The 23,883-nt window shown below is 39.4% G+C and overlaps 1 protein-coding gene across 8 annotated transcripts in view; it reads right to left on the bottom strand.

Moving 5' to 3' along the window:
- PARG (poly(ADP-ribose) glycohydrolase) overlaps window positions 1–23,883 on the bottom strand; it is a 130,975-nt gene that overhangs the window by 47,555 nt on the left and 59,537 nt on the right. For all 8 annotated transcript variants that reach the window (XR_004377038.2, XM_075072532.1, XM_032804673.2 and 5 more), the window contains exons 8-9: window positions 21,988–22,080; window positions 14,618–14,775 (exon numbers count right to left, since the gene is read on the bottom strand). Coding sequence is in view for 7 of the 8 variants with exons in the window: in XM_075072532.1 (XP_074928633.1) it covers window positions 14,618–14,775; window positions 21,988–22,080 (251 nt within the window). In the remaining variant the exon portion in view is untranslated. The remainder of the gene's footprint in view (window positions 1–14,617; window positions 14,776–21,987; window positions 22,081–23,883) is intronic.

Genomic DNA, 23,883 nt, shown 5'->3' on the forward strand with positions numbered 1-23,883 from the left:
TAAGAATTCCTCCAACTAAACTGCACTGTAAATCAAACTCAAAGCATTGCAAGCCCCACTTTAAATTGAAGTAATTGATAAATTACTTGCAACTACACATTTTCATCCACTTTTGCTTTGTGCAAGAGTTCTGTCAAACTGCCACACAGATACTTCAATTTACTAAGGAGACAGATGCAAAAAGTCTGCTGAGCTGACCACTGAGGCAATCTACAATTTATCTTTGACTTTCTAGCTTCTAAGCAAAAGCAGCAATGCTAATCAAATTGAAGACCTTTATATAGATATTCTGAGGAACCAAAGAACAGGCAGGAGTGAAGGTCAATAATAAAAGTAAGCAGACTTGTGGGAGCAATATAACAAGATATTCAGTTAACATTAGCAGCCAAACAAAATATTCTTTCTGATTTAATCTTCAACTGTTTTCAGTGTTTATATTCTGAATATAAATCCTATACTTGAGAAGAAAAACCATAAAAAATTACAGTGGTTATGTTCCAACTAGGGCTGTCAAGCAATTAAAAAAATTAATCATGATTAATCACACAAATAAAAAAATTGTGATTAATAATAGAATACCATTTAGTTAAATATTTTTGGATGTTTTCTACATTTTCAAATATACTGATTTCAATTACAACACAGAACACAAAATGTACAGTGCACACTTTACATTTATATTTGATTACAAGTATTTGCACTGTAAAAAAACAAAAAACAGCAAAAGGTTGATTTTCTTTTTTGGTGGTTCAGTTCTGTAGTTTCTGCATCATAGTGTTGCTCTTTTAAAACTTCTGAAAACATGCTCCACACCTTGTCCCTCTCAGCTTTTGGAAGGCACTTCAGATTCTTAAACCTTGGGTCAAGTGCTTTAGCTATCTTTAGAAATCTCACACTGGTAGCTTCTTCTCGTTTTGTCAAATCTGCAGTGAAAGTATCCTTAAAACGGACAGCATGTGGTGGGTCATCATCCAAGATTGCTATAAGATGAAATATATGGCAGAATGCAGGTAGAACAGAGCAGGGGACATACAATTCTCCCCCAAGGAGTTCAGTCACAAATTTAATTTTAACATTTTTTTTTTTAAATGATCATCATCAACATGGAAATCAACATGTCCACTGGAATGGTGGCCTAAGCATGAAAGGGCATACGAATGTTTAGCATATCTGGCACTTAAATACCTTGCAATGCTGGCTACAAAAGTGCCATGCAAATGCCTATTCTCACTTTCTGGTGACATTGTAAATAAGAGGGCAGCATTATCATCCATAAATGTAAATTTATTGTCTAAGCGATTGACTAAACAAGAAGTAGGACTGAGTGGACTTGTAGGCTCTGAAGTTTTACATTATTTTGTTTCCGAGTGTAGTTATGTTACAAAAAAATTCCATTTGTAAGTTGCACTTCCACGACAAAGACAGTACTTGTCTGAGGTGAACTGAAAAATACTATTTCTTTTGTTTATCATTTTTAAAGTGCAAATATTTATAATAAAAATAATATACACTTTGATTTCAATTACAACATATAACAGAATACATATGAAAATGTAGAAAAATATTCAAAATATTTAATAAATTTCAATTGGTATTCTATTAACAGTGAGATTAAAATTGTGATTAATCATGATTAATATTTTTGTTAATCGCGTGAGTTAACTGTGATTAATCGACAGCCCTAGTTCCAATATATTAGTGTGCCACAAAAATATATAATATGACAGAGTATGTGGTGGGATAGTGATAGTGGTGAGGAGTATTTAAAATAAACAATTTCAATATTGTATGGTTAGAAACAAAGAATATTTTAAAAACTGTCTTTAATTTTACACTTTGCTTAAAATTTTGATTTGACTGAAACATTAAAAATGACATCACGAGATTGTGTGTTTATTGTGTAATTACTTCTACACAGAATTTACAACTTTACAATTTATTTACAAGTAAACATCTACCACACCCCAACTGTTAGGTCTGCAAACTGCAGCCCCAGTTCAAAAAAGTACTTAAGAACATGCTTAATGGCTTTTCTGAAGGCCTCACCCAGTTAGTTCAGGCTGCGTTCTTTCTGGGTCCTTTACCATCACCAGCAAGAGAGATTCTGTAACTGGAAACTAACTTGGCAACATGCTAGTTAAGAAAGAAAATCAGCTCTCCATCTCACTGCTGTATTACAGGAGTAAATATATGTATAAAGTATAGGCAGCTATGACTCAGACATATAGAGATTAGATTAAGTGAATACAGTAACTCCTAGTTTAATGTTGTAGTTATGTTCCTGAAAAATGCTACTTTAAGTGAAACGATGTTAAGCAAATTCAATTTCCCCATAAGAATTAATGTAAATAGTGGTGGTTAGGTTCCACGGAATTTTTTTTACGCCAGACAAAAGACATTTTATATATTATATATACGCGCACACACACATACACAGTATAAGTTTTAAACAACGTAATACTGTACACAGCAATGATGATTGTGAAGCTTGGTTGAGGTGGTGGAGTCAGAGGGTGGGATATTTCCCAGGGAATGCCTTACTGCTAAATGATGAACTAGCACTCGGCCGAGCCCTCAAGGGTTAACACATTGTTGTTAACGTAGCCTCACACTCTACAAGGCAGCACGAATGGAGAGGGTGAGACAGGATGGCAGAGAGAGACAGAGACACATACTGTGTGAGAGAAAGCAAGACTGCATTGCCCTTTTAGGTACACTGACTCCACTCTACGTACACTGCCTTTTTTAGTTGATCAGCAAGTAGAGACAGGCCGCTGCTGCCAGCAAGCTCTCTCTGTCCTGAATCCTGTCCTGTCCCCCGCTGCTCTGTGGAGATGGTTGGATGGGGTAAAGGAGCAGAGAGCAAGAGTGGAGGTGGGGGGGAGGAGGACACCCTGAAATTAGCACCCTTCCCCCATCCCTGCACAGCATGCAGGAGGCTCCCGGGAGCAGCTCCAAGGCAGAGGGCAGGAGCAGCACACAACAGTGGAGGGAGGGACAGCTGAATTCCCAGCAATTGATAGCCTGCTAGACGGCTGCTGCACAGGGAACTTAGGGGAGCGGGGAGCTGATAGGGGGGCTGCCAGTCCACCCTGGTTCCAAGCCCCCACCAGCTAGCTGCCAAGGGCTGCTCTTTCTGCAAGCAGTGGACAACGAAGGCGATTGCCAAACGATGTTATAAGGGAGCACTGCGCAACTTTAAACAGGTATGTTCCCTAATTGATCAGCAACGTAACAATGAAACAACGTTAACTGGGACGACTTTAAGTGAGGAGTTACTGTATCATGGTGCCATTTTCACATAATGAGTTTCCTGACATCATATTTTATAGACATTTCATGGCAAAACTACAAGGCAAAAATAATTGAAATATAGTAGGTCATCATGTCAATATAAGTATATCAATGTTGTAACACTACATTTTTTGCTACAAAAAACTGACTGGGCATGATTTTGTCTAATGGAAAGAAGTTGAACCTTTGAAGTAAATGGTTCTGAAAATGTTGTCTGTTTCATCAAATCAGAACAAAATCATTTAATTTTGAAACTTGGAATTCAGGCAAAAACTGGGTCCAAATTCATAGATTTTTAAGGCCAGAAGGGATCCTTTTGATCATTTATTCCAATCTGACTTCCTACATAACAAAGGCCATAGAATTTCATCCAGTAATCTCTGCATCAAAATCATATTTTGTGGCTAACCTACAGTATATTTTTTAGAAAGGTATCCAATATTCATCTAAGTGATGCAAATTCCACCACATCCAGAAGTGAAAGTAAGCCAGTCCAGTCTGGTGTACCAGCAAGAGCTGGTGCACCATACCAGACTGGCTTCCCAAGGCCAGCGATTTAAAGAGCCTGGGGCTCCTGGCAGTGGCCAGAGCCCCGGGCCCTTTAAATTGCCACCAGAGCCCCCCTGCCAGAGCCCCTGGGTACTGAAGGTGGCCGGGAGCCGCAGGACTCTGGTGGTGATTTAAAGGGCCTGGGGCTTCACCCAAGCCCTGCTGCCAGAGCCTTGAGGTAGCGGTGGCGAGGCTTTGGCGGTGATTTTAAGGGCCAAGGGCTCCCAACTGCTGCTACTGCAGTGGAGACCCGGGCCCTTTAAATCTCCACCAGAGCCCTTAACCCTGGGGTAGCAGCAGCAGCCAGGAGCCCCTGGGGCTCTGTTGGCAATTTAAAGGGCCCGGTGCTCCACTGCAGTAGCGGTGGCTGGGAGCCCCGGGCCCTTTAAATCACCACCAGAGCCCCAGGCCACCATCGCTACCCCGGGGGCTCTGGTAGCGGGACTCAGGTGGCAATTTAAAGGGCCTAGGGCTCTGGCTGCTGCAGGGAGCCCATGGCCCTTTAAATTGCTGCCCAAGCCCCAGGGCTCCCAGCCACCTCTGCAGCTGGTAGCTCCAGGGATGATTTAAAGGCCCCGCCTCTTGCAGTTGAGGCCACACCCCTCCTAGTTTAGGCCCCGCCCCCTGCACAGGACTCCAGTGTACCAGTAAGTCCTTTAAGTTACTTTCACCCCCAACCACATCCCTTGGTAAATTGTTCCAGAGGTTAATTACCCTCATAATTAAAGATTTGCATTTTATGGCAAGAATGGCTCAAACATAAAATCTCAATATAAAATTTCCCATTCACAGATATATGGCATTGATTGTACTTCCATGAGATTTACATGTATCCAAACACACCAGTTATGGTTCCATGTTATCAGACAGTGCAATTTAAATTCTGTAGTGAACTTTATTCATCAAGAAAAAAAATTGATCTCTGCTGATGCAGTTGAACATGAAATCACATTACTCATGCTGTTTCCTGGATTTTAACATGCTCTCACAGTGGATGATGACATTTATTCCTGTCCAGAGGGGCAGCACACAGGGTATGTACCACTAAAGTCCTACTTAAGCACTTAAAATAGTTTAAAATGAGATTTAAAATATAGAACTTAAATGAAGCTGACCATCTGCATAAAGATCCATTTCATCCTTGAGAATAATATGTTATTGGGACAAAGAAAGCAGCCATGCACATAAAGAATATTCACTTTTCCATTTCAAAAATACCAGAAGGATACAACACATCTTTAAGCAAAAGTTCATTTGAATGCATAGGCTGACCAATTACTTGAACCCCAAATAATAAGCTATTAATTTTCATAGTCCACCTTATTGGGTGGATCTGCTTAGGAGGTCAACTATTATGCTTGTATGTACTTCATGAAGAGTGATTTAAGTCTACATAGAGATACAAGGTGGGTTAGGTAATACCTTTTATTGGACCAACTTCTGTTGGTGAGAGAGACAAACTTTCAAGCCATAAAGAGCTCTTCTTCTGTGTGTTTCAAAAGCTTCTCTCTTTCACCAACAGTTGGTCCAATAAAAGATACTACCTCATCCACCTTGTCTCTCTAATACCCTGGGACCAATACGGCTACAATGACACTTAAGTCTACATAGGTATTAAAGCCCTTATCCTTTACTATGCTAAGCACACTCAGATCCTACTGTTGTCACTCCACTCCACTTCACCAGGCCCTAAGAGAAAAAACAGGGGTCAAATGGGAAAACACTAACAATTTATAGATTAGGCTAACTAGTGATTATAGAAGTACTTGCTTTCAACCATCATTGCCTATTTCTTTGAACCATGCAACTTGACTTCAGGTTCTCCCCCACACCATAGAATTGCTTAAGGAAAACAGAAGTGTTTTCTCTTTTCAAAACGATCTTTTCTTACACTCATTAAAGATTTGTTAGACTTCAATTTGCATTGCTATAAACATTTGCCTGAAACCTTTCAATAAGTATTCTGTCACATCAATAGTATTATCTGACCTTATCATTCAATTGTACTCCAAAGCAGCTTTAATCCCATGCATCTCCAAGACCAGGGGTTCTCAACCTTTTTCTTCCTGAGGCTGCCCGCAACATGCCATAAAAACTCCACGGCCCACCTATGTCACAATCACAGGTTTTCTTCACATCAAAGTCAGGGCTGTCGTTAGGGGGTAGCAAGCAGGGCATCGCCTGGGGCCTGATGCCACAGGAGCCACCGCAAAGCTACATTGCTCAGACTTCGGCTTCAGCCTTGGGTGGCAAGGCTCAGGGTCTGGGCTTCAAATCCATGCGGCAGGGCTTTAGCCTTCTGCCCTGGGCCCTGCTGGGCGGCCCCCATGAAACCTGCTCACAGCCCCCTATGTGGCCTTGGACCCCTGATTGAGAACCACAGTCCAAGACCACATACAGTTGTAAGGTTTTTGTATGAAATGTTTGGGAAAGTCAGGAGAATCTCTCTACAGAGTATTTGCAGATTGCAATGTTTCTTTATATAAGTGCAGCAGCTACTTTTGAGAAGTTTCAGGCTAATAATAAAAGCAATTGATTAGTAGAGTATTATCATTCTAGTCACCATTAAAAAAATAAACCCTTATTGTCTAAACAAATATTTTCTATTTACATTTTAACATATTTTGTGTTCCATCACAGATATTGATCAAGTTCTGTAAGATGAAATTGTGCTGGAATCAGTTATTGGTCAAACCCATCATGAAGAACAGACAGCTTCAATAAGTCTTTGCTACTGTTATTTATATTCCCATCATCAGTCTCCACAACATTCTACTAATGCTTTTGTGGACAACAGTGTGTTGGACAGCTCTGAAGTTAAGTGTCAACTACAGAGCATAAGATGGCAGTCTACAGAGATCTTTGGAAATGTAAAGAAATTTAGAATTGGAAATTCTAATCTCCGATAAAAAAGATAAAACACAGCCATACTTGCTAGCATATGAGTAAGTTCTAGAGTCACAGTAAACACTTAAAAAATGGTAACTACAAAATAATGTTGTTGAATAAAATATTTTAAAAAAGCATCCAAGTGACTTGTGAACCTAAGTCTCATTGAAAAATCAGGCTCCTAAGTTTCTTAAAGAGTAAAATTTTCAGTAGTATTAATGTACAAGCTGATATAGATTTTAGCAAATCACCAATACAAGGTTTTTGTGGAAAAACAGGTCTCAAATGGATTAATTATGAGAATGTTCTTTTACAGTGTCAAAACTAAGTGATCTCTAACAATCCAGGTGATAATTCTGAGAAAACTTGTCATGATGGGTATCAAGCAGACTGCAGATTACCATTCTTGTGCTAATGCAAGAGGAAATGCAATTATCTAATGAGCTATTATGTTCTCTAGTGAGGAAAAATCTCAGAGCAGACTTATACAAGTCAAACACACAAGGTACTGTGAAATAAACAGATTTGGTACTGCTGTAATTTTTTTCAAGTTAATTAAGTAAATCCCATCTTTCTACATTAAAACCTGTCTTCTATTCCTTTCTTTACACAGGAAGTAGCTTAGAGGTTTGGGATTCCCCTTGGCCTCAAACAGAAGAAACATACTATACTTCAACAATTTAACCTCACAGGCAATTTCTTCTCTTACTTACTGCAGACTATAAACAGTGTCAGGTGTAAAATGCTGTCAACAAAACAGACTAAACCAGAGCACTGAACAACCTGATGCATAATTAGAAATTTACCTTTAAAACAAAGATTTTTTTCCACTAAGGTTTGTATGAATATATATACATGCAGCAATGTAATTTTTATTGGTCAGTCCAATTGCAAACACTGCCCTCCCTTACTATACTCCCAACGAAGAGGCATTTCTTATTTCCGGGTTTTTCCCATGTTGGGTAAGTAAACTGGATAAAAGAAAATAATAGCAACTTCTTTGTTTAAGGTTACTGGGGATTTTTTTTTTTTTTTTTTTAAAGTCTTAAGACCCTCAAATTTACACTAAGGAGCAAATCTTGCTCTTGCTGAAGTCAGAGGGAACTGTGGGAGCTCAGTAACTGAAAGTCTAGGTCATAAGTTAGGCACCTGAAAATGGAGGCTTTCAAAATAAGTAGATACTTGAAAATTCTGGACTAAAGGTATGTCTACAGAGAAAAGAAAAACCTAGGTCTCACCCAGGCCAGCCGACTCAGGCTGACGGGGCTTGGATTGCAGAGGTGCTTCAGTGCTTTGTAGACTTCTGGGCTTGGGCTGGAGCCCGAGCTCTGGGATCCTCCCACAACGCAGGACCCTAGAGCCCAGGGTCCAACCCATGCTTGGAAGTCTACAAAGCAATGAAACAACCCCACAGCCCAAGTCTCACAAGCCCAAGTCAGCAAGTATGGGCCAGTTGCAGGTGTCTAGCTGTTGTGTAGATATACTCTAGGTAATCGGAAAACCAGGAATAGAACCCAGAACTCAGCTTTTATGCTTTAAGCATTAAACCAAATTCCCACTACCCAAATATTAGTTTGCTCTACTGATTATAAATAATATAATAAAGAACTGATCAATATAGTCTTAGACTTTATTATAAAGAATATAAGATTTTTCATTTGAAATTTAGACATTTTATAACCCAAATTCACATGTATATTTGTAAGTTGTACAGAAAATTATATATTTAATAATAAACATTTCCATCCATAGTGAAGATTAATAGAATACATAGCCACCATTCTAAAGGGGCAAAAAAAAATACTTAAAAGCAATATTCAATTCTTTGCAATGAAATTTGATGGTTAGGAGGTAACTGGAGCCACTTTTTATAGAAACAATATATATTCCTATTCCCTAACCAGATCACCTCAAATACACTGGATAATTTACTCCACAGAGAATACTCAATGCTATGAAATTGATGTTGTTTATGGTAAGAGACAATTGCATTATTGCTAAATCAGATTTCAGTTCCCCTGTATAAGTGTCTGTACAGTTTGTCCATTTCCTTTCCTATATTAAAAAAATCCATAAAAGATGCATATATCTTAACTAGTGTAAATTTTTTCCTATTTCCATTCACTAAAATAATTAGCTTAAAAGATCCTGCCTGACATGGCTGGAGTTAAATTTAGGATACATATTGGCGGTGTCAGTATTTTATATTGTCACTATTGAAGAAATGCACCATAATTTAGATGCATTTTTTATATAACTTCATTTTACCCTCTTACTTGTGTGTCAAAAAATCTCTAGGTTTATGCTGTGTATGTACTGCTTTAAAATATGAAACTGAAGCCTATGATCGGAGCTAAGACTATTTATGACTGGGGGCCATGCGCTTTTAATGTGCTTAGTCTCTTGTTACAGGAAAATGGGAAAGGAGCTACTGTAGCAGCATACCATAGCTAAGAGTCAACAGCTGCTAGCAGATCAGAGCCACATAAGTGAAGTGTTTGAGCTCTTGACAAGCCACTCAACCCCTCACAGTTATCCGGAAAACTAATTTGAGAAGAAAGCGTATTTTACCTTCATAACCTGCTTCAAACTCCATTATATTTGGGCAGTTATTAATTAAAATTAAGGGGCTTCCCAAACTGTAGGAATTTAAGAGGCAAGTCTGATAACTCAATAGGAACAACAGGCAAACTCAACAGTATCACAATCCCTACAAACCCTTGTGATTCTCATCTACAATCCTCACACAAAAGTAGTGAAATTGAAGAACAAAAGGTTCGGCCATACACGTTTTATTTCTTTATTTTACAAGGGAGTGAACGAGGAGGAATATTTTGTTCCCCAAAAGGTGTTAGATCAGGGGTGAGCAAACAACAGCCCATGGGCCAGATCCAGCCTCTCAGGGCTTTGGATCCAGCCCACGGGATTGTCACTCCCGTGGCGCCGCTCCCAGAAGTGGCCAGCACCACATCTCTGTGGCCCTTGGGGGGATCATGGTGGTTGGAGGGACAGAGGGCTCTGCATGATGCCCTCTGCCCCAGGAGCCTCAGGGACATAGTGCCAGCCGCTTCCAGGAGCGGTGGCGCAGGGCCCCAGCAGGCAGGGAGCCTGCCTTAGCAGTGCGGTGCCGCTGCCACCCTGGAGCCGCTCCAGGTAAGCGGCGCCAGGCCGGAGCCCACACCCCGAACCCCTCTTGCAGCCCAACCCCTTCACTGAGCCCCCTGCTGCACCCCAACCCCCTGCCCTGAGCCCCAACCCCCCCATCCCCTTCTGCACTCCGCATCTTTCCTTGCACCCCAACCCCTTCCCCTGAGCCCCTTCCAGCACCCCCCACACACACCACACCACACTCCCTCCCTCCCACACCCCAACCCCTTGCCTCAGCTCTGCGTGCAATTTCCCCACCCAGATGTGGCCCTCAGGCCAAAAAGTTTGCCCACCCTGTGCTAGATAGATAAAGCCCTGAACACAACTCTTTTTCTCTATCTATTCACAGAACAGATACGCCATAAGCAGGAGCAGCGTAAGTTTCTTCAGGTACCCCAACAATGTGCCTCAACTATGTTCTAGAAGGATCACCTCTAGGACTGAAAAATGCTGTTCAGTCTCTAAGCACAGTTGGCGCTTGAACTCTCTGCAGAGTTTATCAACAGGGGTGTCACACAATAACAAACTTAATAACTATTTATTTTGTGATGGAGATAGGATTGGCATTTCAACCATAACACCTAAATTTCCAATTGTCTCTCTTTAATTCAGACAAGTTAAAATGCCTTTTTTCCATGACAACTTCATCTCTCTTTCCCTTCTAAAATACTGCTTACAATATTTTCAAACATTTTGAAAGGAGGCAGCATAGACATTGTCCTAATCACAATTCTAAGGCAACATTTTAGCATCGTAATCCTAAAAGAGTCTTAGAGACAATTCCATTTTATCAGATATACTTCTAATTTATATATTATACTATTAACGACTTTAAAAGCCCACAAAGGCACATCCTTGCCAAGTTTAAAAGGGATGTATTTAATCACACTGGCAAGTGTTTTACTTTATTATATTACTACTTAATGGCCTCAGTTTGTAGGAGGTTTGTAGGAGGAAGTACAATCTAAATGTACATGAAAATGTGACAATGTACTATAAAATTAAGCACCACAAAGTCAAAGATGTACTGACACATATATATTTATTTTAAGTGACAAGAGCAAGAGTTGGATTGTAAAGGGCAAAGTGTAAAATGGCTTATGTTACGCTGACATATAAGCGATCTCCCTTCCAGATGACCATGAAGTTGTCAGCATGCACAAAAGCACTTGGGAAACTTGCCTTCATCAGCACATCAGCACAAGCAGTGGCACATTTGAGATGGTTTACAGGAAATAAAATAAATGGTATGTTCTCTCTCTCTTGTACCAAGTATGGCTTGTTTGATAAAACAGATTGATAGTCTTGTCAAATCACAGTAGGCAAACAGTGACAATTTTTATTTAATATGTACATACCAAGTGTACCACTTCATTTTATCACCTGAAATGGCCAAGACCTAGAGTGGAAAAGGGGGACATTTTCTGACAGCAGATTTAAAGCATTTTAAATTAGACTTAAGACCTTTCTCAGTTTAACCATCTATGAAGTACCAATTTTTAAATGTGTTTAAAATGAATAGAGGTGAAAGCGGCATGGTTCATTCTGCAATTTGACATAAAAGGGAAATCCACACAACTATGAGGGTACAGATCATTCTTACTTTGAAACAAAAGGCCATCATTGTTAACGATAAGGGATGGATACAGTGAGGTGCAGAGCACTATCAATTCCCATAGACTTCAGTGAGATACAAGATTGAATAGCAAATCATAGCATCAGGCCCTAAAATTAACAGGGTTGAAAAATACCTATATTTGGCCCATGATTCTATAGTCCTTTCCAAAAGGAAACACTGAGCATGTGCATACCTAGCCATTTCTTTGTAGAATAAAACAATAAATTAATAATAAAAGATTAGGAACATGACTGCTGTATGAAGTTAAAGACATTTGATTAAGAAATTTCTTATGTACGAATATTTTTTACCTTAACAAACTGCAAATTTTATTATTTAAAGATTTGGTAGGAAGAAAAATGTGTATTATGCAAATGTTGGGAAGACGGAAAGTCATTTATAATTATGGAATAATGCATTTGTTAAGGAAAAAATCACAAAAATATGCACACAATTATTCTGCTTCATTAAAGGAGTATAGTAAATGAATTTCTACAGGCAATGGAAGTAATTCATTCAGTTATACAGAAAATTAAATGTAGTGGTTTCCACACAGTTTAAGTCTCGATGCCATAGCGTATTTCTGTGGGAAAGCAGGGTTGCTGCAGCAGAACAACTTCTAATATATCCTTCTCTAACCACTGTGACAGGGTCAGGCCAGATGGCTACAAGAGAGGGGTCGAAAGTAGATGCATTAGCTCCAAGTTAAGCAGGTCCCTCTTCCTTGGGTAATATAACCAGGACTATTCCAGAACACTCAGGAACTTTCTAGAACTAATTAAGGCAGGCAGGCTAATTAGGACATCTGTAGCCAATTGGGAAGTTACTAGAATTAATTAAGGCTAATCAGGACACCTGGTATAAAAAGCTCTCATTCCAGTTAGTGGTGTGTGCATAAGGAGCTGGGAGTGAGAGGACATGCTGCTGGAGGACTGAGGAGTACAAGCATTAACAGACATCAGGAGGAAGGTCCTGTGGTTAGGACAAAGAAGGTTTTGGGAGGAGGCCATGGGGAAGTAGCCCAGAGAATTGTAGCTGTCGTGTAGCTGTTCCAGAAGGCACTCTAGACAGCTGCAGTCCATGGGGCTGTGGACTGGAACCCCGGATCGAGGGCGGGCCTGGGTTCCCCCCAAAACCTCCCAACTCCTGATCCAACACAGGAAGATCTCTGAGGCTAGCAAAATTCGCCAATAAGTGCAGGATCCACCAAGGTAGAGGAGGAACTTTCATCACACCACATTAGGAAAAAGGTCCTTGATATTCCTCAAAAGTGGAGTGAGTGCATTGTTATAACAATCACAAATTATGATTTTGGACACTGCCCAGTACATTTTGTACATATGCTGCCAGCTCATGAATGCTTGTTTGTATTTTCAAATCTTAGAGAATGTAATGGGACAAATTCTGTCCTAATTACAAGCATGCAATACCACTAATGGCTAAGGACATTTATTTTATTGCTCTTTCCTTCCTACCTTCAAAAACCAGGAAATCTGGAGAGAAGATAACATTGGCATTGAGGGTGGGAAGAAAATGGGACAGACTCTACCCTTTTCGTCCTCACCTCTCCCCCTTTTCAAAATACAAAGGGGGCCACATTACAGTTAAAGGTGAAGTAGGAAACAGTGTTACTCCTCTTAGTCAGTTTCTCCCACTGCTAATTGTTGAATGCCTCCATCCTTCAATCTGCTTTTTGCATCCTTTCCTCAGCAGCTCTTACCTTATTAATCTTTCCCTGTCTCTGCAATATTTATTTACTCTCCCCTTATGCACTGTCAGCGGCTTGTCTTCCCTCCACACCAGGTGCCCTTCCCCAGTCTATGCTTTACCGGTGCAAGGGAAATAGGAAGAAGAGTTCATGGTGGCCTAGGATATGACTACAACTGCAAGCAAATGGCTGCAGTAGGGCTGGTCTTTCTGTAGTCATGTCACTCACAGCACTACCTGGAGTAAGAGTGAGACAGTAACTCCATGTGGACTGGAATTTAATGGAATGGAGGAGTAGCCCAAGGACTTATGAAGGATTGCATACCTATGGTTCCACTATGTAAGAGAACTAGTGGGGATGGTGGCGGGATATCTGTTCAGCCAGTCTGATGTTAATTGCACCAGCTCCAGTGGTCAACATTTGCAAGTGTTTACAAAAACCATGACAAAACATGTTTCTTGTAAAAATCAACAGGGACTCGGATAAGCCCTGAGAACAAAGACAGTTCCACTTTTCAGGGACACTGTATGTTCTCTTCCTTTCCCCAGCATAGCATCAGTAGCCTTGCATGCATGCATGTAAAGGCAACATTCTGTCCTATGTAAATAAAGGGATTTGTTTGTTTTAGTGCATGTCCTAAGCAGGAGGTTTGAGACACTTTTATTTAAAAAGTGGTGATGAAACAATGTAGGAATTTATATTGGTTGATGGGCAGAGAGTTTAAAGAGAAAAATGAGGGACAGGCAGGCATTAGAGCCAGACAACATGGCATAGACCAATATAATGTTTAACAAAAGGTGTGAATTAAAATCAATTTAATTATTTCAGTGCAAGTTTGAGCCCATGAAGGGGAGAATAAAGGCTTGTCTACACTCAGAATTCCACTCGTTTTAGCTTAAGGTGCAATTTTATCTGATGTAGCTAAACCAGCGCACAAAAGGCTATGTGGACACACTCAGTTTAAGCCAGATTTATTTCAGTTTCACTTAAGTCTATTAGGAACCGGTTGAAGCTAAAAAGTAGTAAGGCACTCTTTAATAACAATGATTATACCTAGCTCTTATACAGCACTTTTCATTAAGCTTATAAATGTTCATAAATGGAAATAAGAGTGTCCACACAGGGGGTTGCACTCATTTAATTAAACCAGTGCGAGTTTGTGAATAGATTGGGGGTAGGTCAGCCTTGTTCTCAAGCATTAACGTTTCATCCACAAGACCCTCATATTTCCCATGGATATTGTGATTAAATTGTTTCCTGTTTTTTCCTTGTAATTTTAGAAGCAAGAAACCAACTACTGAATTGGTGTTAATTGGCTTTTAATGATGTGAAAGAAAAACAGGATTCTCCTCAAGTGACTACAATATTTTCCTTAAAGGGTCATCTGCTCCATTTATTCAAAAATGCCATACCTGTTGAAGTTAATGTCTGGATAACTAGAATACTCAGACTTCATCTTGGCATTGCGTCGTGGAAAAGTGCAGAAAAAAGCATTGGCTAGAAAACTTGCGATCTGTTCCTGTGACATTGTGATGGAGTGATTCATCTTTTGTTTCAGTAAAGGTATTGGCTACCAGAAGAGAATGAACAAAAAAAAAAGAGAGAGAGAGAAATAATTAGTTTAGCAATTCAAAAAAAAAAACCCCACAAAAAAACCCCCAGGAGCACAAAATTACATTTGCTAAATTAGAGCAAAAGTAATTTAGGGCCATTGGTTGGTCCTTAAATCAGCAGCACCATTAAAGTCAAGGGTTGTTCAGCTAAGATGATTGGGAACAAGCTTGTTTGACAAATAGCAGATTTCTAATCAGTAACAATAAGGCCAACAAAGCACAACTTATCAGAGAAAAAACAGGCTCCAGAGGTGGAAACAGACGGAATGTAGTAATAAGCGGGCAATCTTAAAATCAAGTAAGATATATTATATTTTATTTATTCCAGCAGCTGGATTCTAAAGTTATTCTTTTGGGTAGTTTATTACTCTGTCTCAGCAACATGTCAGGCCTGACATACTCTCTGTACCCCACACATTGGTGTCATGATTTGTATCCAAAAGGTGTTATGTAAGATATCTATACAAACTGGTAACATATTTGTCCCAAAAATCACTGCATGGTGTATGTAAGAGGTGTATACAAAGGGTAATAATTATGTTCTTAAAATGTATTTGGCAAGCAATGCTTAAGCTACAACTGTTCCAAAGGAATACGATTCTGATTGCTTGAATGTCTCCCTGCTGAAAAGTAGGCAAGATATGACCAAAGACAAAGAAATGCACAGTGACGTGCAAGATAAACAAAGGGCTTGGCTACACTTGAAACTCCAAAGTGCTGCCGCAGGAGCGTTCCCGCGGCAGCGCTTTGAAGTGTGCTTGTGGTCGTGGCACCAGCGCTGGGAGAGAGCTTTCCCAACGCTGCAGGTACTCCACCTTCCCGAGAGGATTAGCTTACAGAGCTGGGAGCCGCACTCCCAGCGCTGGGGCCCTGTTTACACTGGCGCTTTACAGCGCTGTAACTTGCTGCGCTCAGAGGTGTGTTTTTTCACACCCCTGAGCGAGAAAGTTGCAGCACTGTAAAGTGCCAGTGTAGCCAAGGCCAAAACCATCAGGAGAGCAAGCAGAGAAAGAGAACTATTTAACAATCTCAATGGGGGATGAAGATTGCAACCCAGGAAGCCTGCCTCTCTCTTGAAGCAGGGTCAATGAACTTTTTAAAGATATAAGCAGAGAGAAAAGGCCATTTTTGGCATCCTTCACCTGATCACTTTGAGATGTATGAAGGGTCCTGGCCAGAGAGTCTGGTCAGCCATGCTGGAAAAGAGACTTGAGAAACACTTCTTTGAACAAGAGAGAGTAGTTTGCTGAATCAGGTTTTAGTCTTAGTGTATTTTTACTTTTGTTTGTTTGTAACCTTTCATTATTATTCCTCATACTTGGCATCATTCAATCCTCTGCCCTTTTTATTAAATAAATTTGCTCTACCTTTACTATAAAACAATTCAGTGCACTGTTTAAAGGGAAGGAAGTGTTAAACCCGCTTAAGCTAACAGGCTGCAGTATACTGTCTCCTTAAAGGAGCAACAAATTTAACTTGTTTGTTCACTAAGGAGACTGGATATTGCAGGGAGATGTCTCTGGGGAAGTTTGTTGCCTGCAAGGCAAGATTCAGACTGACAAGAGTCCTGAAGTTTACTAGGAAGGCTGACAAGCTGGTGTGTCAGGGAGCTGTCACACTTCTTAACAATAGCTAAACTCTCACCTGCTGAGACTGAGAGGGTTAACACTAACTCTCAGTTCTGGGAACCCCAGCATTTTGTCACAATGCTGTCGCACAATTTAAAGAAAATGCATGATTACAGAAAATCACCCATTTACAGCTGTAAAATGAGGGGACAAATGTCACATTAAATTTTATACTTACTCAACCATTTATTTTGATTCCCTCATCCAATTTTGTGTTTTGTAAAATTAGAAGACTCGAATATAATTTGAATTAAAGAACAAACACAACAAGCACCATTATTATTAAATATTTATTTTATTACTGGCTTATCAATTTGAAAGCTCTTTCTTTCTTTCTCCCCACCCTATAAAATATGTGCAGTGCATAAATTAGAATTTCTGTCTCTTTATGATATGCCTGAGGAGGAAGATGTCGGATGGAGTGGAGGATTTGGGTGGAACTTAATTCACTATTTTCGCTCCTGTGAGGAATCACTGTTCAAATCTTATTTGATCACAGGTGGGAACCAATTTGGAGAATCTCATTCTACATGGGCATCTGTCCACAGCACAAAAAGCACTTCATGATATAAAAAGGACCAAACTTAGCAAAACATTTACAGGACAAAACTAAAGTGTAGTAGCAGAGCTGTGAATAGGCCTGGGATGAGATCAGGAATGACATGCACTGGCAAAAATGAATCGAAGGTTGTACAGAGCCTACTTACAAACTATCTACATTTGTAACTTGCGTGAGTAAACCTTTATCGACACCATTTGTTAGCACCATATTCAATCCACCTTAATCTCACAATTCCATGCAGCATCCTCAGGTTGAAGATGCCTCTCTTCGAAAAATTTACAAGTCTACATAATGAATGTTATGAAGACCAGGACACCATAATTAAGGATTTAATACTTTAGGAAAGCATAATTAGCCAGAGTGGAAAAACAGTAACTTTTTATTATTATTATTATTATTATTATTCTTATTATTAAAATACCCCTAATGAAGGCCAAAACAAAAAAGTTTGGGGGCCAGAAACTGAAAAGAAATACTGAAAATATGAGCCATCAACTTTCAAAGTTATCTATGAAAAACCAGAAAGTCTTAAGTAAAGACTAATAACGAACAGTGTCTTACAAAGAATATTTCCCCCCTCCCTATCTATAAGCTCACATCAGGCAAAACTAGCCTTTGGGTTTGTCCACACACAAAACTCTACAATGGCAAAGCTGCACCACTGTAGCACATCAGTGTAGACATTACCTACTCCGACAGGAAGGGCTCTTCTATCAGTGTAGGTAATCTACCTCCCTGAGACGCAGTAGTGAGGTTGCCAGAAGAATTCTTCTGTTGATGGAGGTCATCTTAACAACGCCACTCAGGAGTGTGGATTTTTCACACGCCAGCCTAGGTAGTTAAATCAACCTAATTTTCTACTGTTCACTGGGTCTTTGAGTCTGCTCACTATTCTGACATGGCATTTGCTCATTAGTAATGGCTGTGAAACATCTGTGGCCACTGAAGATGGTCCGTCCTTATCTGAACACCAGAGTCCTGAAGTTTACTGGAAAGGCTGACAAGCTGGTGTTAAGAAGTTTGACAACTCCCTGACACAATAGCTAAACTCTCACTTGCTGAGGCTGAGAGGGTTAACACTAACTCTCAATTACTCATGGGAGTAATGTTAACAGATGCACTAAGCATATTCTCTAAATTCTCCCCTCCACAAAATGTTCTATAGTGAACAGGAGAGAGCCTCATGGATGTCAATTAAAGAAGAGACTTAAAAGGGGCTATAGCCCAAAGCAGAATCTCCTTGCTGGCAGCTCCATTTGGGAGTTTTGGCAACAAATTAACAGGGATCATACACTACAAAGAATATTCAGTATTTGGTTTTATAATCATCATGCGCTGCATCTATGAGTGCTCTACAAGACCCGGAGCAGGGAGCAGGTTTCTGCCCCTTTATAGAAATGCTACCCTCACCCAGATAGCAGCTACAGATTTAGGGTATGTCTATACTGCAGTCACGGGGTGCGACTGCAATTTCAGTAGACACAAACCCAAGCTAGCTTTAATATAGCTAGCTTGGGTCCTGGAGCAATGAAGACATGACAGCACATGCTTCAGCATGAGCTGTATGAGCCCAAGAACCTTGGGTAATTACTCACAGGGTTAGCCTGCACTGAAGTGCACACTGTTGTGGCTTCACTACTCCAGGACCCAAACTAACTAGATTAAAGTTAGCACGGGTATGTGTCTACTTGAACTGCCACCACACCTTGTGGCTGCAATACAAACACACACTTAATGGAAGCAACTCTGAAAGGGTACCTTCTTTCCCCACTCCCTGCAAGCAACACACCTACAGTGAGAGGGAGACAGCTGGAAGTGGGGGGTGGTAAGTGCAGGAAGCTGGTTTTCACCCCAGCTTGCAGCTAAGCGGGACAGCCATTTTACTGGGAGGGTTATAGGAATTCCAGAAGGCTTGAGTGGGTAAAAGGAGAGAACCAGGTTAAGCATATTGGAGCCACTGCAGAGACTGAAGGACAGAGAGATTTATATCGGCTTCCCTCTCCCTAAATTCTTTGGCAATATGGAGCTGCAATAAGTGAGAATTGGGTGTTTTCATTTGTTTGGTGGGGGAAGGGTTGAGGGAGGTTGTTGCCTCTTGATAAGTAAACCTACTGCAAAACGAGCATCCAGTCTGCACAGTGCAATTAGAAGTTTACACAAAGCTCAAAGGTGGACTATAGCATTTATATAAAAAACTAAGCTTTTAGTTATTACTGTTATTTTATCATTAAATTCTACACCATTCAGTGAAAAAATATGCTGTACATGAGAACCACACCCATTTTTGCTTTGTGTTTCTTCCTTCTCTATTTTTCTCCCTTCTCGTGTCTTTCCTCTTTTCTTCAATGCACTTTCCCTCCTTGCGTTAATGTTCAGTTCTCATCTCCCATGAGCTTCACTCCCAACCTCTTCCCCATTCAGTCCATGAAAATGATCAGAAATTAAGTAGTTAATGATCACATTTAAAGCATCATCACTAGGTATTAGAGTTAACCAATCAATTAGATGAATGGGGGTGAGGGAGTTTACACTTCTCCAAGCTACTGTTTCAAGTTCTGTGCAAAGCGATCCATGTTTTCAATGTCTGCTTTCTAACAATGAGAAGACAACTTTCCTCTTCCCCAGTAGAAGTTCAGATTTTGCAGGATGTGAACATGCCCCCTTTCTCCCTCTCTCTCTCTCTCTCACACACACACGCACATTAGGAAGGCTGAATCCAGGCTGGGGCTATGTTTTTGACATTTCTGATTTAGAGTAATTATTCAGCATTAACTAGGAAATACTGCTGCAGAGCGATAAAAATGTCTTGAAAAGTTCTGTTAAAGAGAAACTGTGTATTGGCAGAATAGAATGTGTTAGAATAAAAAGTATCAGAGATCTATCACTTTAGACAACACAAGAGAAAGCAAACTCTCAGATGTATGCAGCATTTTCACTAATGTATTAGCAGACCAATAATCTCTGCATTAAGTCCTTGGCATTCATTCTTAGTTTCTAAGGACACCTCCAAAAAGGGGAGCAGATTCCCACTCATCTCTAGTAAATTGACCATTTTGTAATTTTACTAATCTATGGCATGTCTACTATATTAGGAAACTAAACTGGCCCTCATCTACCATTTTGGTTTGGTAACTTGACTTCAGGAGACGCAGATTTTGCAAAGCCACATTTTCGTACGAGTAAAAGCAATTACATATCTGAAAATCAGGATGAAATTAATGCTCTTTGGATTTTAGAAACTGAAATCAAACTAGCAGACCCTGCTATCCTTTATTCATAGTTGACAGCATGAAAAATTTAACTGCGCATTAAAAGTAGTCAAAATTTTCCTTGATTTTTTCCCATAACACTCAAGGGATTTTATTTTAAGAACCACTTTTACAACTGATACAATATTACAAAATAAGTTAAAATTATTTAAGCAATGGGCTAGTAGCTACTGTAATAATCATTTAAAAATAATCAAATGAAAAAACATTTCTTCATCCCTTTTTCTAATTCCCTCTCTCCCAATTAAACAATTGCCATCTTTGCTTCTGGTTCTCTGCAAATGCAACAAGAACAGCTTCAGTGGAGCTGACTTATTATATTTTAGCACTAGCTGTGAAAATAAATTTCCTGTGTGAACAGGTGCAATAAGTAGAATTATTGGACATACAACCCTAAGAGACATGTAGTAAATGAAATCTTCATTAAGAATGTTTTGATACATTTTTATAAAATGTAAAAGTTATTAAATTTATAATCACTGAATTTAGATCTCTCTTTTGGCCACAGGTTTTTCTTTCTCCATATATTCATCTGTCAATCTATATTAGGGCTTTGTAAGACTGGATTATGATATCAGAAGAAAAAATGGAAGAAAAAAGATTGAAAAATCCTCTCTCTCAGAATTCAGTTTATTTAAGTAAACTATACTGCTGTTGTAGATTAAGTCATTTTGGTGTATAAAATAGATTTCACTACTGCATTTTAAGTTCAGCTACATCTAAACTCAAAGAGTGACCTAGAGATAGTGTACAATGGTCAATAACTCATCTCTCAAATAGAAACATTTCAAGGAAGTAAAACTCCTTTAAAATGTGCATAATTTAATCATCTTGGTGTCCTTTTCATGCTGTACTCACTTTTAAAAGTTTGTAGCTGTCAGAAAAGTTCTTCCAGCCAAATGACTGGTAAAAAGATCAGAAAATATTTCAATTTTCTGAAATTGTGTCCTCTGTAAACATCCTCTTTAGCATAACTAAGCAGGACTACAGTTTTCTTTTCTAATACAACCCCCTTACTTTTGAAAAACCTATTTAAAATGTTGAGACAGTCATGCTTACAAATCAGACGCTCTATCCTGCAAATGCTTACTCATCTAAATAGTCTTTACTCACATAAACAGTCCTATTGAGTTTGAGGTGACTATTCCCTGCAGTAAGCATTATACCAACTAAGAAGTGCCTGCAGGATTTGGCCATATTACAATAAAGTAAAACATTCATGATCATTATTGAGAACAGCATATTCACAGATACTGTGGAGGTGTAAATGTAATCATGTATTTTTATAAGTAAAAGAGGAAAGCCTTATCAGAAGCATTATTCACATATGATTAAGAGAGCTTTCAAAGTGGTTTGAAAGCCAAAAGGGTATAAATCCACTAAATATATTTTGAACAGGGGGAATTAATTCAAAGTTTAAAAATTTCATGGTCATTTCATTAGAAAGAACAAGACATTCCAGTATATATAGAATTTTGATTGATGGCTTAAATTAAGGCTCAGAAATGGGACAGTGAGTTTTTAATATTCTTTTGTACCATTATGGATGTCTGTTGTCCTCCCTGCTCCCTAGGACTCACCTAAATGTGACAGAACCACCACAGCTTTCAATAGAAACATAACATGGCTATGGCATTTTGACTTCAGCCATTAGTTATAGTTTATGTTAAATTAATCTGCCCTGGGGTGTACCTATCTGCATTTACTTACCTGAGTGCAGATATTAGGGAGGCACAGTGCTAGCTTCACCATAGCAGGCAAGATGGACTGGAACAAATGCTGAGACTCTGCATCTTCGAGCACCTACAAAAAGAAAGATTTCTTTTGCACCAAAAATATGATTGATATTAACAAGATAAAGACTATACATGTCCACTTTTCACATTGGAAAATAGTTAACACTAGGCAAGTTAATCTTAAAAACTATTTTGTTTAATAATTTCTGCATTCCGATAGCATTTGTCATCCAAAGTTTTCAATTAACTTTACAAACTAATTATCTTTCTCAATAATCTGTAAGGTACAGAGTAGGTAACCATTATATGTGGGTGGATACGTAGGATGAGAGGAGAGGTTAAATGACTTGTCCAAGACAAAATAAGATGTCAATGACAAGGTGAACATAGAATCCAATTAGCCACTAATTGCTCTCTAATGTAATAAAAGACAAGAAAATGGTTATCCAAAAACACTTTGAGTTAAATAATAAAGTTACTAAGAAATAAGAGCCAAAAGATAGAGAAACCTAAGATGTATACGCAAAGGAGAAGAGATGTTTCTCGCTGTAATTTAAAATGAAATGAAGAATTGATGATAAAGAGACAGAGAGAAACAGGAAGGATGTTCCAAGACCTCCCAACTGTCCTAGGTTTAGCTGGACGGTCCTGCTTTGATCCTAAAAACACTCTGTCCTGGTTGAAGTGAACATTTCCTCCATTCAGGGCTGCCCAGGGGATGGAGTTTGCCCTGGATCCCCCTTTGAGAGGGGCCCCAAACCCAGTGGTGGTGGTGTGACCTGGCACACAAGGTCTCACAGCACCACTCACATTTGGCCTGTTTGCTTCTCCATCTCCGCTTCCCCACTAAACGTGATTGGTGTTGCAACCCCATGTGCTAGGTTGCAATATCAATCAAATCTTGCCAGTCTGCCCTTCCATCCCTATGTGGATGGACCAAACCTGAATGGTGCTGCATCCCACTTTAGCCACTTGAAATGTTGGTAGGTATATGTTCCAGAGGGCAAAAGCTTCAGCAGAGGAAAACTAACATTGGCTAGACTGTATGGAAGCTTAAAAGCGGGGGAGGGGGCGGTGGGGGTGGGCGGGAGGGAAATCCCAGGAACTTTTCTCTCAAGATAACTAATTCCCCAGGTGGTATAAACTGGTAAAGCTCAACTGACGTCTATACAGCTACACTAATTTACAGCAGCTGAGGATGTGGCCTATAATCTTTGAGGGGAAGAGGCAGGTCTGAATACATTTGGTAGTTATTCTCTGCTTTTTTTGCTCAGCCACTCCATCCATGTACATTTTTATTCTAGTTTAACACAAGGTGCTGAAGGAATCTGAAGAGCAAGATGGTTCCTCCAATGGGCAATTAAGATCACTACCTTCACCAACAATGATCCTCAAAATCTGGAGATCTAGTATTCTATAGTTTTGAAGCTAAACAGTCAATTTATAACATCTAGAATTGCTTTCTAAATATTATATATATTGTACACATCAAAAATATGTATAATAGACAGTAGACTTAATATGAAAAACACTGATGAATGTTATTTACTTTAGACATGCATAAAAGTTCAGAGATTAAACAATCAAAAGTTAGAGAAAATATTTCTTTTCAGTCATATATTCAGTGCTTTTCCTGCTTCAAGTGTTCGTTATATGATTTCACTACACGACCAGTCTCTTTGAAACTTTGCCGATAGATTTCTTGCAAAGGAGATCCTTTAGCTTCCACTGGTCCACCATATACTGCTTCAGTTCTTCACCTTTGTGGCTTTTTTCCCCCTTAATTTGGAGAATATTGAAGGCAGAAGTTTTAGAAATAAAACTATTTCTAAAAATATCTTAGAGTCTCCCTCACTCCTTCATGTACAAA

Source organism: Chelonoidis abingdonii, chromosome 15, assembly GCF_003597395.2.
Source record: "Chelonoidis abingdonii isolate Lonesome George chromosome 15, CheloAbing_2.0, whole genome shotgun sequence".
Lineage (NCBI taxonomy): Eukaryota > Metazoa > Chordata > Testudines > Testudinidae > Chelonoidis > Chelonoidis abingdonii.